A 15,878-nucleotide genomic window follows, 5' to 3' on the forward strand; every position below is an offset into this window, starting at 1 on the left:
AATGACAAAGGTAACAGGTAAAGGAAGTTGCTGATGAGTTGTTCCCATGATTAGACAGAACAGTGTGAATCTGGCCATTGGACTCACGCAGAATCAATCTAATTCTTTCATAGAAGTGGGTCAGTGTCAATTCATACTTTTAAGATATGTTCTGCTGTGGAAGGTTACAGCTACGATTATGAGTGTGATTTCTCTGGTTTATTCATTTGCTTTCTTCTGCCTTCCTCTGTTGGTGGTGTATTGTACTGAAAGAAGACATTAATATCTTGCCTAGGGTTTGTTGTATGCAGCCCCCTCCCTCCCCCACCCAAACACACAGACATATATACACCAATTTAGCTCTGATAGAATTGCTACATCTAAGAGCTTTGCCAAACTTTAGCTGTGTTTTGATTATTCTCTTCAAGATTGACTTTGGACTGGAGTTGAAAGAAACATCTTTCGGCCTGGCTCAACAAATAAAGCAGTTGCGGTAGAGCCAGCAGTCAGCAGCTTGGAGACATAAACACACTCTTCACTGAGTAAATAACCCAAGGCGGGTTTTGCTGCTGTCACAACTCTTCAGATCGGTTGTTGTACATTTCTTTCACCATTCACTGTGTTTCCAGAATCACTTTAGGCAGCTGCCTGTGCTGTTTGGTCAGTTAATTTTCAAGATGCTCTTTTTCACCAGGTTGGTATTACGTTGAATCTATAGCGCTGAAACAGGCAATTTGGCCCAACCAGATCATGCCAGGGTTTTCACGAGCCTCCACCTATCTAACACCCTACTCCCCAGCCTCCCACCCCCATACCCCTCTATTTACTTTGCTCTCGTGTGTGCATGCTTCCATGTATACACTTCTCTTTGAGTTATGCCTCAAATCCTTTAAGAGCTCTGGAACTCTGAAACTTTATCTTGACATCTGCCATCTCTCCAGAACTCCATCCCAGACTCCCTCCACCTCATCCCTACCCTCTCTCCTACAAAACCTCCCTTAAATAAGACACTGTGGACACCGCTGTGCGCAATTGGCTGCCGCGTTTCACCCCCAAAATATACAGTCAAATTCACTTTACAGTATATTCTGTGAAGCGCTTTGAGACATCTCAAATTCGTGATAAGGCGCTATATCAAGTGCAAGGATTATTATTGTTATTATTATTAAGACCTATCTCATCAAATGCACTTCAGTCACCTTCCCCAGCCCAGCATCTTACCACTTTTTCTTATCAAACAAAGCATAAGTGAAGAGCGTTTTCTTTGTCTAGAGTCCAATATTGTGCTATAATTTCAACTGAGATCCATCTGTTGACTTGCATTGGCATTGCATCAATGACGTATTTTTACAACCTGTTATGTACTGGCATGAACTTCCCAGGCTGGTGCTTGCCCATATTCTTCAAACTCAGGTCAGAAATCAGTAGCAGAAAACACATTCAAGCCAAGCAGTGGTAACGTGTTTGGGCAAGCAATAGAAGTTTAGATTATCAAGCCAAGTGTGCCTTTCAATGCAGTTTTCTCTGGCATTCAGTGTTCAGAATATACAGTTTGGTGCTATTGTGACTGATTCCACCATTATCTTAATTTAACCATCAATTGTTCAAATATACATCAAGTATTAGAGAATGTTCACTCAGAATTTTCTGACACTGTTATTTCCACAAAATGCAATGTAATACTTTGATTTTGTATTTCACATAAAAATTGATGCCTGCAGGTATTCTGCATCTGTGATATTCATCTGTTTAATAAACACAATAATAGTCTTCATCATCATTCTTGCATTTGATACAGCACCTTTCGTATCAGGTGGACATCTGTGTAACTGCAGACAAAATTTTGACAACATATAGCAATGGCAATTACTTTCTAATGAAAGCTTGGTACAGTACTGCTTTCTGTGGATTACTTGCTTCATTGTCTAGACAGAGCTAGACATAGTGAAGCTCAAATTTAATGCATCAATGGATGCAGTTGTTCTTGATAAACTCATTTTTGATCTGAGCACAATTCTGACATAGGACTAAGATTCAAATGTAGCAAATTACTTTCCATTTTTTCCCTATTGCACAGATTTACTGATCCAAGTATAACAAACGTAAACATATAGTCATGAGCGAGTTTACAATTCAATGTACTGAACTAATTCTAATTCACTCCCTTGCTTAGAAATCCTGATTCACTCAAAACCATTACCTTAAGTGGCTGTGACCTAAGTGTGAAATATTCCCTGATTATTTCTATTTCATTGGTCAGCACACTGAATATTGCCAGTCATTTTTCATTAAACCACATGTTTTTAATGAATTGTTTTAATTATATTGAATTGCAAGCCTGAATGATTAAAACCAAAGATATTTCATCTATTTAAATACAAGCAGGCTTTAGAAATCTGAATGTAAGTGTAATCCACATCACAATGCAACAATTTAATCAATTCCAAATTAGTCATGTGTCTGTCAAGAATCAGCTTGATCTGATTTTATCTAGCCGTTGCTAGATAAATGTGGCATAGAAAATTATTTGCAGCAATGTCAAGGGTGTTTTTACACAGATGGTCGGAAAGCTGCACTGAAATGTACTATTCAAGCCATTTTTTTTATTTATCCATGTAAGCATGAAGTAATAAGCCCATGGGCAGCTAATTTAGTAATGAGGCAGCAACCAGTAGTGGATTTCTAACATGTCCAATTTATATTTCTGAACCGCAAATGATGAGGGCATGTATTACCTTTCTGCAAAACAATGTAATACCCGGATTTGCATATTTGCTACATATTGTGCATTCTACTTCAGCAGTCTTTTTTTGTATCATTAATGATGCCCTTCAGATGCATGGAAACAATTCACAACAAAAGGATGCTGCATCTCACAGAAAGCATATTTGGCAAACATTTGCTACTTTTATTTACAAACAGTAGGTCCAGATCACAATGAAGTGGGTTGTCACATCACTTATATTGAAATGATAAAAAGGCACTCAAATCATCTGCATTCAAATTAAGAGTGTTTGCTAAATAAAAATACACTATCACACCTTGTAATACCTTTTCAGAGGTGTGATACAGTATTTTTTTAAAAAGGAGTACAAGGTAATTCTGTCCTGTTGTCTAATTTCCTGACTAGCATTTATGCTTGTTTTCAATGGGATATAGAACACCCATTGAATATATTCAGATATTCAGGACATCGAAGTAGTCAAGCCTCGACTTAATGAAAGTATGAATGAGGATCTTAGCAGCCTGGGGAGAGAAAGGAGCAATGTTTCAGAGGTGAGGTGAAAGCTGAGTGAGTAAGCTGTAGGGCTCCTTATATATTTAGCTGTACTGGTATTCCACTTTTGCTTCTGGACTCGGTGCTGTGTAAACATTGTTCCAGGACATTTCCATTCACTGCTTCAACTGGAGTGAGATTTTGTTAATCAATCAATCCTTGCTGATCCCAGGTGCACTCTGTAGCTCGTTTTCAACATGCTTACAATTGAAAGAAATTTGTTGCAAATAATCCATTTTACAGCATTAATAGAGGTAATTCTATTGCAGTCAGGTAAATGTTCACTATTAATTACATAATTCATTTTGTTCTTAATATATTTAGATAGAAAATATACATGGAGCATAAATATGGTTTACTTAATATGGGGATGAAAAGGCAGGATTATAGGCAGAATTCACTCCCCCCTATTATCTTCCAATCTGTAAAATATCTTTACAAGGTATTCTTCTGTCTCTACCATTTCAGTGTGACTATTTAATTTCCCTAAGTCTCATCAGCGGGTAGTTTGAATTGTGCAATCTTAAATATAATATGAAAATAAAATTAGTCATTCACTTCCTAGCTGTTTCTGGGACATTATTGTGCATAAATTGGCTGCTGCTTTTGCATACAAATACAGTTCACAGTTCTTCTTTTGGAACAAACTTTTGGTCATCTTTTCCCTCCCCATACCCACTCAGCATCCCAGCACGAGTGCCCATCCACCATTAACAAGTGCTTTGAGACAACCTCCTGAAATGAAAGATGCTGTATAACTGTAAACGGTATCGTATTGTAAAATCTAGTCGAGCACTTTAAGACGCCTCGCTGATGTGGTAAGGATCTATATCAAATGCAAGGATTATTTTATTAAAACTGTTAGCATTCATTTTTACACTATTATTAATTGCTTTTTCTTCTTTATTATGAAGTGAATCAGTCATTGGTTTTCTTGTCTTTGATCTTTCTCCATAATAATAACTCAGGTCAGACTTGACCATGGCAAATACAGTCTAATTTTCGATTAATAACTTTCAACTAACTTACTATATTTTAAGAGATTTGAGCTGCGTGAGTGCAAGGGTCTGCTAGGTGATAACTTTCTACTATTAGCTTCTAATTCTGAGAGTCTGAAGGAAGAAGAAAATAAGATCAGGTCATTCAGTCCATCAAGCCAGCTCCTAGGTGCTGTCCATAACTAGCTCTATCTTGGACTTTACACACCTGCTGCATTGAAAGTAACACAGACTTGCAAAACAACAGAGGCAGATTAAGTGATGTAGCTCAAAGTGGTGGATATGACGTAAGAATGAATTTATCTGCCTGCACCCTTAATCTTTTTGTTCATTTACCAGATGGGGAATATATTCTAAATGAGGAAGTACTGTGAGAAGGAATGGGGAGTAAATGAACAAAAAGATTAAGGATCCAGGCTCATAATTCATTTAAAGCTAGTTCACAGATGGAGAAAGCAGTCGAAAGAATTATTGGGATGCTGGGCTGCATATTAAGAGTTATATAATATGGAGGCTAGAGAATAAACCTGCGGTTATATAGAGCACTGGCTAATGCCTTATTTGGAGTCTTGCGATCTAGTTTGGGAATACCATGAGTTAACTCTGGGTTTACGCATTAGTAACTATCTCACTGTGATGATTTTTGCTGCAAGCCAGCAGTGTTTCAATCCCATTGTTGAAGAGCAGTTACATCTATGTTTATACTGTGCTGTTCTGCCCATTATACCTGAGAGAAAACTAGGCTAGTTATATAATGGTTACAAGCACTAGCTCAATGTGTTTTTGTATGGAGACACACTAACAGTTATATAACCATCACATGCAGCTAGAACTGTTCACAGGGCCAACACGCCAATTGCTACATCTTTGTTTGGAGGAGAAATCTGTGCATCGTATTTGGAATTGATATCATTATTTTATTAAAAATCTAAAAGACGTTTGAGGTACAACTGTATGTGTGGAGAACTAGTGCATTGCCATTACTTAGTACTGTAGAAGCTCAGATTTGATTAATTTCAGACAATTTTGTCAATCTCAAGCTAGTGTCATCAATACTAATCAAACTGCCATCATGCTGTGTTTTGATCATTATTTTGATGTTTCTAATCACCTCAATAATTCCCTGTTTGCCTCATAGGTGGAGTCCTGTAGCTCAGTGGTTAGAGCACTCGCTTTGCAAGTGAGAGACCTGAGTTCAATTCCAGGCAGGGCAAAACCTTGGGCAAGTTTCCTTACTCCACACGCCTAATAATAATCCCTCCAAAAACAATAATAAAAATTGGTCATTTTCAATCTACGACTGTTTGTGGGACATTGCTGTGCGCAATTGGCTGCCGCGTTCGCCCACAAATATACAGTCAATTCACTTTACAGTGTGTTCTGTGAAGCGCTTTGGGACGTCCTCCCGACGTGAAAAGCGCTATATCAAATGCAAGGATTATTATTATTATTATTATTATAGTCCTCAGGCAGCGGGCTCAAATGTAACAACAACCTACATGTATATTGTGCTCTTCAATGCAATATAACATCTGCCATGCTTCTCAAGATGGGGTTGGACTTGAGCAAGGTTAGATGGGATGAGGAGAGGCAGCAGGTGGCCTTAAGCACTGTTGAAGAGATAAGTTTAAAGACAGATGAAGAGGGGACAAGACAGAGAAGAGGAGGAGGGAGTTCCAGAGATTAAGGTTTTATCTGCTGAAGGTTCATCCACCAATGGTGGCCCAGAGAGCGCAGTGGATGTATAGAAACCTTAAGTAAGCCAAATAGAGGAGACAAGCAGAGGAAATGGGGTGGGTGAGGATCACAGAGGCAGGGAGGTGGTAGGGCATGAATGGGTTTATAGGTGTGGGTGAGGACATAGTGCAAGGCATTATTTACGCTCCCATTTCACAAAGAGTGCTTTTCTTACTTGTGGCTAGTATAACCTATCAGTTCTTTATCTTTGTACCTTGTTTCTGTTTAAATACCCAGAAAACAAACCATGCAAATAATCTTCCAAGGGGAAATGAGCTATAAGCTGCTCAACAGTTTTAGGTTTTATTATTTTTGTTCAGTCAAAGTAATTTGGTTGTAAGAGTAGTTTAAGGTCGGACAGTGCTATCACAGGAGGTTAATAATGAACAATTCACAGCGGAGATAAGCACTACTTATCCAAACCTTTATTCACATTTCATTTCCGTCTTTTGATGGTACTATCTGTGAAAACACGCTATTAGTCTCATCAGTATTTTGGAATCATACGAGTGATAGAAATGGGATATTATGGATGGAGCAGTGATTGGGGTTGCAAGGAAATATGAGAGAAATAACTTACATTTTCATCACACTTCATCATCTTAAAATATTTCAAAGAGCTTCACAGGTAATTACTACACTGGGAATGTCGATTTGAACTGTGAGCTCATGTTTCTGCCATCAAGCTCGGGACCATAACCCTCCAATGTACCTTTTTGAGGAAGTGATTTCTCAAATTTATTCTAGGAAGCCATATGATAAAATGTCCTTTGATATTTTTTAATTGAATTGACCTTTTCCAATGTGAAGGGCAATTTTCCATGCTGCTTTCCCAACACGTGCTTTATCACCCATGATGACTAAATAAAGGCATTTGATAAAGTACCACATGAGAGACTCCACCACAAACTGAGATTCAAGGCAAAAAAAACTTTGGATATTACGAAATCAATTCAGCTCCCTAGAAGGTATACTGAAGCTGTAAAATGATCTGGTCAGGCTGTACCTAAGGTACTGGGTATAGTTCTGGTTGCGCAACATCTAGAGCTTACCCAGGCAGTACAGAGAAGATCAACAAAGGTGAACCCCAGTGATAAGCGAATGAGCCATGAGAAAAAATTAGGCTCTTTAGTCTTGTAAAGAGACATAATATAGAGGGAACTATATAACTGCATATAAGTTTATGAATGGGATTGAGAAAAGAAACTCAGAACAATACCTTTGGACAGAGGAACAAAAGGGCACAGGTTTAGGGTTGCAAAGGCCAATCTCACGACAGATACCAGGAAGATTTTCTTTCCCCAGAGGGTAATAATGAATGGCACTGGATGCTTGAAAGGGTGTTTGAGGCCAGTACACTGGACTTGTTTTAAAAAATGCTTGATGCTTTGATGTAAAGATGGTAGGCAGGGTATTCTGGAGATCAAATGGGCTGAAGGGTCTTCTTCATCTGAACCAATCTTGTGATGCAGAGGCAAGAATGCTATCACTGAGTTAAATTCACATAAGCAGCAATGATTGGTGATGTAATGACATACTAAAGGGGTATTATTTGTAAGCTATTATACAGTGAAATCTGAACCAGTGAAATGACTCTAAAGTTAGCAGCTATTAAATGCAAAGCTAATGCTTTATTTCTGTTTCATTTTCCCTGCATGCTCATAATTATTTTCATTGGTCGTTAAAAATATATAGGATCCTCAGGCAAATTGTTCTAAAGTGGAGTATGCTATTAACCTGAGAAGAAAGGAAATTGAGGTGAATCTATGTAAAATTCAGTCACCCAACAGCAGTTTAGATTTAACCTGAGATCATAATGAAACAATAACCTGAAAATATAATGGGGATTTCTGTTCACTTCCAAGAGAATTTATCCAGAATATTTACAAAAGTTCAACAGAACAGAAATGAAAATTCCTACTGTAGCTGCAAACCAGCTATGGTTCAATGTTGAAATTACACCAAAATTGCAAAATAAGAGATGAGAAAGAAGTTCTCAGGAGTATTCCATAAGCATTATATTAACTTTATTTATATTTTGTTTCAACAGGAGCTGCAAAGAATCGATTGTCCTGACTGTTGTTCAGCCATACCCTGTGAGTATGAAGAACCTAATACTGCATGTTATTATTCAGAATATTTTCCATTATGAACCATAGAAATTTGCAGCACAGAAAAAGGCCAATCGGTCCATTGTGTGTTGGGTCTTTTAAAGAGCAATCCTTTCAGTCCCATTTATCCCCATAGCCCAGATACAAAGCCAGTCTCACACAGACACAAAGCCATTCTCACACACACAAGGACTGTCCTTTTTAGCTATCTACCTAGATATCTATGAAGTGTCACGGTTTTAGATTCCTGGACAGGGCATATAACTTCTGAACATCGATGAGCAATTCTGATCTTTCAAATTTTTCTTTTCCCTTTGCCTCAGCCATATATACAGTATGTACCATTTAGTGATCTTGGCAATTAAGTTTTAAGTTCAATCTCTTAGTTGTAGATCTCTGAAATAATGCTTTACACAGAAGACTAGATGAGGCCAGGGTGCTGGCCTTAAAAGCAGCTTAATGCTGTAATGGAAAGACAGGAAGTTGGGTTTTCTGGAAGTGGAAGATCAACTGGCTCCTCTTCATCCAAACCAATCTTATGTTCTTGTGGGTTTGGGTTGGACAGAATATTCTTAAGAACTCTACTCCTCAGGTCCCACGACCCTCATAGCCTGTTACTGTTCCATCTATTTTTTTATCCTTTATTCATTGTACCCACAGGAAATTGCGTGCATGAGGTGTGAATGAGTAAGACTGTGCTTGTGTCTGTGAGACTGGCTTATGTCTGTAAAACATTATTCTTGGTCTGAATGGGACCAAGAACAATGTGTGAGACTGCCTCATGTCCTTGTGTCTGTGTGAAATGCAGTCCTTGTATCTGTGTGAGAATGGCTTTGTGTCTGTGTGAGACTGGCTTTGTATTTGGGACATTGTCATTTGGTCAGTTTACAAACCAGTGATTGATTGGCCTGAGCCAGCAGATGGAGCTCTTCATGATAGTGATCAGGCTTCTCAGATCAGTAAAAAGCATCCCAAATTCTGAGAGGACACAGATATCTTAATAAAGTAACCTGTAGCTCAAGTCAGTAAAGAAAAAATGAGCAAACTGCTCCTAGTAATACTGCTGGTATGCCACCATCAGTCATACCACTTCTGAACTGATGGACAAGCATATAGTCTAACATATATTGTAGGGTTTTACAACAGTATAAATTTCATTATTTTTCTCCTCAATTACCCCGCTAAATTTTAGAAGGCGGGTAAGGTCATCAACTTCCTGGCCTCTCCATTTCTGAAGGGAACAGGGCAATAGGGAACTCACTTCAAGGAATATAGCATGGGAACACAGCTCCAGGACTAGACAATATGGGAGTGTAGTTCCCACAGATCAGCAGGGCGTACTTATGCTCACTCTATTATGTGTGCCTGAGGAATCACTGTGGAGTAGTTATTAATGATTCTCATTACAAATCACAACAGTTTAAACCCCAATATCCCTGATGCAGACCCAACACACAAGTGTGCCATTTTATTCTTTTACTCTGCTGTCAGTTAGCATTTAACCCTCGGCAGAGCAAAGCTGTCATAGGTACAAGTAACCATCTGCTGTGCAGATTAATTTTATTGTTCGGACAGTTTGCACTAAATCATGCCGTTCTGTGTCACCTTAATTGACACAGTTGACACGCAGGAAATAATTCTGACTATTAATGTAACATAGAAAGAAGTCCATTATAATGCGATTTACTGCACATAACCCAATCAGGGTTATAAATCTGTCTGCAGCCTATCCGCATGGGTTTCTGAAGATGTTCGATCACTCAAAGCCTCAAAGAGCAAGAATGAATCTTAAGCTGTTTTGTTTCGTTTACAAATACAGTTTATTTTTAAATTTATTCGTGAAACGTTTTTAGGATAACAACAACAAAATTACATTTATAGAGCGCCTTTCACGTCGGGAGGACGTCCCAAAGTGCTGAACAGTCAGGTGTCGGGGCCCGAACATGGGGGAGGGGTGGTGTAGGGGTGAGGGAAGGCAGAGAGGTGGGAGGGAGACCAAAGGCACGGTCGAAGAGAAGGGTCTTGAGACCGGCCTTGAAGGAGGCGAGGGAGGAAGTGAGGCGAAGGAACCGTGGGATGGAGTTCCAGAGTGTGGGGGCAGAGAGGCTGAAAGCCCGGCCACCAATGGTAGGGTGGGTTGGGCGGGAGACATGGAGCAGGCCGGAGCCCGCTTAACAGAGGGAGCGGGCAGGTTGGTAGAGAGTCAGCAGGTCAGAGGGGTAAGAGAGGGAAAGGCCATGGATGGCCTCGAAAGTGAGGACAAGGATCTTAAACTCGATCCACTGGGGGGATTGCGCACAGCAGTGAAGTCGGGCAAGGGTGGAAGTGATGGGGTCGTGGAGCCTGGTGCTATAATAAGACTATAATAAGGAATCCATACTTATCCATCCGACTATAAATCGTAAGAATATTTTTTTCCACTCTAATCGTTCTTTTCATTGAGCGTTTGGAATTAATAACTGGGGTGATATAGGGCGAGGGACTTTCTATTAATCTGGGCTATGTTTTAGCAAGTACTCAGGGGATCTGTAAAGGAAAGACGAAAGCCTCATGGACAGTCTGTCAGCCAATTCTAAACACGCCAATCCCATCACCACCAATTACACAGAGAAAATGCGATCTGATTCCTTCTCCTTGCATTACTCCAATGTGTATCCATCTCTAGATGAAACCAGAGGTCTACTGGACAGCCAGGTTTTTGGAGAAGTTAGGGGGTAAATACATGCCCATCGCTCATTCCTTGCACTTACCTTTAACTTTTATGAAAAAAAACTAATTTAGTATATCATAGAATCATAAAATGTGCAGCAAAGAAAACCCTTTGGCCTGTTGTGTCTGCTCTTGCTCTTTTAAAAGCAATTCTTTGTATTCCCGTTTACCTGTCCTTTCCCCCATTTCTCTGCAGTTTACTCTTTTTCTAGGTATTTAACAAGTATTAACTAATAATCCCTCCAAAACAAAACAATAATAAAATTGGTCATTTTCAATCCACGACTGTTTGTGGAACACTGCTGTGCGCAATTGGCTGCCACGTTTCGCCCACAAGTACATGGTCAATTCACTTTACAGCATATTCTGTGAAGCACTTCGAGACGTGAAAAGCGCTATGTCAAATGCAAGGATTATTATTATTATTATAGTTCCTTTTTGAAGACTAATGTGGATTCTGCATTTTGTAGATGAACACAACAGCCTATTTGCATGCAGCATTGTCTCACAAACAGCAGAGAAGCAAATGACCAGTTTGCAACCCTCAAAATGCAGCTGCACTATAAGTAATAACTACCCTTGATAGTGGTTTTAGTTTTCCTGACAGGTGGCTCTTGAGGGGCTTTGTGCTGTCCTTCTTCAACTGAGACACTTGAAATACACCTTGAGAGATAATTTCTTAGAAATGCATTAACAATGCCTGCTGCTGAACCAAGTGAAGGCAATGTGAACAGCCATGGACATGGGTCATGCCTCAATACAATGTGCACCTCATCATTTGCAATGTGATAGTTTTAATTGGTAGGTTAGTCCCAGTGCAGGAGTGTATATCTGGCAAAGCCCCCATTTTTGTGTCTTGCCTATTTATCACTCTGTACATGTATGTCATAATTAGCAACGTAATAGCAGTAGGAGGTCATTAATTCCCTTGAGCCTGGTCCACTGGTTTATCAGATCATGTCAGATCTTTCTTCGCACTTACCCACCATTTTTCCATATCTCTTAATACTGTTAATTCTCATAGTGTCTATCTATCTATCTATCTATCTATCTATCTATCTATCTATCTATCTATCTATCTATCTATCTATCTATCTCCCTTTAAAACATTCCAACCGATCCTGCGTTTGTGACTTTTGTAATAGATGCTGGACATAAAAATTTTGCTCTGAGTTTTTCCTTTTTTTAAAAAAAATGTAGTCATTGTTGGAATCCCACGAATAATCTATTTTCTGCTCATGGGATTCAAATCGATTCACTCAAAGTCAGTATCCCTGCTTGGCCATTGCAGACAGCAAGCACGGTGAGGTGGCGGTATTTCCTGAACCGTGCTTTTTCATATTATTGTCCAAAGCTTTTAATAAACATTTAATTTTAGAATAAGAGATCCACTTTCTTGTGAAAGCTAAGGTATAAAAGAAGTGTTGCAAAATTACTGCAGTGTCCAAGAGAGCGGTAAAACGACGGAAGCAGTTTCCCCAGTGAGTTGTGACCAAAGCCATGCACGCAGATCAGCGGGGTGCTGAAACATGGTTGTACTATTTCCTGAAGCTTGTAGTTTTTAATCTTAAGCTTATAGACCTTAGGGTTAAAGCTTATAGGACTTTATCTGTGCGCTAAAGTTTATAGACCTCAAAGTTAATCTGTAAGCGAATCCTTACAGACCTTGCAGTTGTTCTGCTAACTGAAACTCAGAAGTATTCTGCTTATTGAAACTCATTGACCTCAGTTAATCTGTTTCCCGCTGCTCGCTAAACACATGGTTATTCCACTTATTGAAACTTACAGACACTTGAATTACTGTTTAGGGAAGCACGTGGCACCTTTTTTTTTGGTCGTGCAATAAAATGTAATTCTCAATTTTTTTGTGAATTCAAGGTCTTGTTTTAACCATTTTCTGGTTACAAATATTAGAGTGTAGCAACATGTTTTCAATTAACCATGTATTGAGCCTTCATCTCTGATACAGTGTATGATAACCTTGGACTAGCAGAGAAACTGAGCCCTTGGTCTGCATAAAGTGAGGTTTAAATTCTGTGAGGAAGATACCTCAATTAAATGCAAACTAAAGTTGAATTCATTAATATTTTGTACAAGATGTGATACAATATCCATTTATCAGCACCTATGTTTTCAAATATTGATCATAACATAATTCATGGAGATCTCAAATTTAAATTGCAGGAAGCTAACACTTGTGTTGGTTTGGGTTTGCTGACAGCACTTTTCCATCTGGGAAGGTAAAGGAATGGAAAAGGAATTTAGAGAGTTTACGTAAATAATTTATGTAAAAAAAATACATTTCTGTGTTGATAGTATTCCCAAAATAATAAAGCTTAAAAATGGCTGCAATTTCATGTTTAGCCAAAATGCTTTGTATTTCTCAGAGGGTATGCAGCTAGGCTCATACAATTTTGAGCACTCAGGCAGATTAATGGCACAATCTTTAATATTGTCATTACCTGTTCCAGTCTCCCAAGTCAGCCTTTATCAGCGCTGCCAAGAAGGCAAGATTGAAGTCCAATCCTGTGAAGGTTCGTTTTTCTGAAGAGGTTATCATCAATGGCCAGGTTCCGGTAAGTAGATTCAAACACAATGTATTACGTGCCTTGGTAATAGATAGTTTGAACAAACAGCTCAACGGCCCAGTAAGAGGTTCATTTGTTTTGCATCATTCAAGCAGTGGGTGACTCTAAAATCGCAAGGTATGACATACATATAACTGGGGTCAGGAGGAGCCCCTCATCAGGACTTAATTTGCGTAGTCTAAGCTGACATTCCAATGCAGTGCTGGGGGTGTGTTGCATTGTCAGAAGTGCCGTCTTTCAGATGAGACATTAAACCGAGGTCCCGTCTGCCTGTTCAGGTGGACGTTAAAGCTCCCATGCCACTATTCAAAAAAAGAAGGGAGTTTCTCCCGGTGTGCTGGCCAACAAATCCCCCAAATAAAACTGGTCACTCACTTCATGGCTGTTTGTGGAACGTTGCTATGTTCAATTGAGCTGATTCATTTGCCTTCAATTACAGTCACTCCATTTCACAATAAATCCTGTGAAGCGCTTTGAGACATCTACACCAAATGCAAGGATTATTATTGTAATACATCAAAACTGCTTTTATGACTAAGTGCTATTCTGCTCTATTTGGCAAGTGTAACAGATTTATCGCTGTGCATTGATATGTAATTTTAAATTCCATGATATTAGAAACATGAAATTAGATTAGATTTTAAAATTGTATTCTCTGTAGAGCTTTGGTTCCATAGAAACCTGAAGCAATATCGCTTAATGGTCATGGCCAACAATCCCCCAAATAATATTGGACACTCACTCCATGGCTGTTTGTAGGATATTACTGTGTACAAATTGGCTGCCACATTCACCCACGAAATGCACACAATCACACCACTTTCCAGTATATCCTTTAACATGTTGAGACATCTCAGTGACATGATAAGGCACTATATCAAATGCACGGTTTACTATCATGTTGAAACCCAAACCTTTAATATGTCCTTCAATGTAAGCCCACTGAATAACTTCCACACAAAATACAACTATTACATTGGAGTTGCAATTGGGCCAACAATTGTGGTGTCCTGTAGCTCACTGGTTAGAGCACTCGCTTTGCAAGTGAGAGACCTGAGTTCAATTCCAGGCAGAGCGAAACCTTGGGCAAGTTTCCTTACTCCACACGCCTAATAATAATCCCTCCAAAAAACAAAAACAATAATAAATTGGTCATTTTCAATCTACGACTGTTTGTGGGACATTGCTGTGCGCAATTGGCTGCCGCGTTCGCCCACAAATATACAGTCAATTCACTTTACAGTATATTCTGTGAAGCGCTTTGGGACGTCCTCCCGACGTGAAAAGCGCTGTATCAAATGCAAGGATTATTATTATTAACAATTTTGGAATTCCTAGTAAACTAAAAATACAAAGGGCAAAATAACCCCCCTTTGGGACCAAAACCCTCCTATAAGTTGTGAGGCAGAAAGACGTCTGAGCCAGTGGTGGGATTCAGAAGCAAAGCAGAGATATCTCCACTCTGTGTATGTGAAACATTTAGAGCAAAGCCAAATGTTGACTGAGTGTTCCCATCAATGCTGCATCTGGAAAGTGAGGCAGTAAACTGCACTAATCCACTGAATTCATTTATTAAAGTCTCTTTACGGCACATAGCTTCGAAATAGCACTGAATCACCTGGTAACTTGAGACAATATTATTAATGAATCTGATAAGTTCCTTGATTCCAAGGAGCCAAGAAAAAGTAGGAAAAATGAATAGGGTAGGTTTTGAAAAGAGACAACAACTATTAAAAGCCCTCTTGATGCTGAAGAGAAATACTTTTTCTCCATCGGCATTAATAGGTTTATTTAATTCTTCAAGGACAGAGCTTCAGTTTTGCATAAATTCTGTCAAGAATGGATCGCTCAAAAATGAAGCTTTCTAGCAGTTTCTAATGGATTGATAGCATTACTGTAACATTAGGAACATATCACACCCAATGCAGCCGAAACCCTCGTCCACGCCTTTGTTACCTCCCGTCTTGACTATTCAATTGTTGGTCTCCCAGCTCCACAAGACACAGAATTCAATTGCTCCAAAGCTCCACAGCCTATGTACTAATCCATTCTAATCTCCTCACCCCCATCACACCAGTCCTCACTAGGCTCCACTGGTTCTGTATCACAGAATGGATCGACTTCAAGATCCTCTCACTCTCAGAAATCCCCTCATGTCCTGGCACCTCCCTACCCCTCCGACTTGGTTATTCCCGACTCCACTTGGCTAGTTCCAGATGCATATCCTTTGTACCCTCCTTCGGCGGCCGTGCTTTCAGCCACTACGCCCCAAAACTCTGGAACTCTCTCTAAGCCCCTTGCCCACTCCTTCCCCATTTTCAGATTACGCATTAAGACCTTTCTCTTTGACCGTGCCTAGTCACTTCCCCCTTCCCTTTGGTTTGGCGTCAGGCTCCACCACATGTAAGCACTCCGAGACACTACCCTGCGTGAGGGGCACTGTATAAATACAATTTGTTGTTGTATTAAAGCTCAATAT

The 15,878-nt window shown here is 39.4% G+C and overlaps 1 protein-coding gene across 1 annotated transcript in view; it reads left to right on the top strand.

Annotated features, from left to right (window-relative positions):
- frmpd4 (FERM and PDZ domain containing 4) overlaps positions 1-15,878 on the top strand; it is a 185,788-nt gene that overhangs the window by 147,977 nt on the left and 21,933 nt on the right. Inside the window, exons 5-6 of the mRNA XM_042334492.1 lie at positions 8,042-8,087; positions 13,283-13,387. Coding sequence (XP_042190426.1) covers positions 8,042-8,087; positions 13,283-13,387 — 151 coding nt within the window. The remainder of the gene's footprint in view (positions 1-8,041; positions 8,088-13,282; positions 13,388-15,878) is intronic.

This window comes from Callorhinchus milii, unplaced genomic scaffold, assembly GCF_018977255.1.
Source record: "Callorhinchus milii isolate IMCB2004 unplaced genomic scaffold, IMCB_Cmil_1.0 Scaffold4, whole genome shotgun sequence".
NCBI lineage: Eukaryota > Metazoa > Chordata > Chondrichthyes > Chimaeriformes > Callorhinchidae > Callorhinchus > Callorhinchus milii.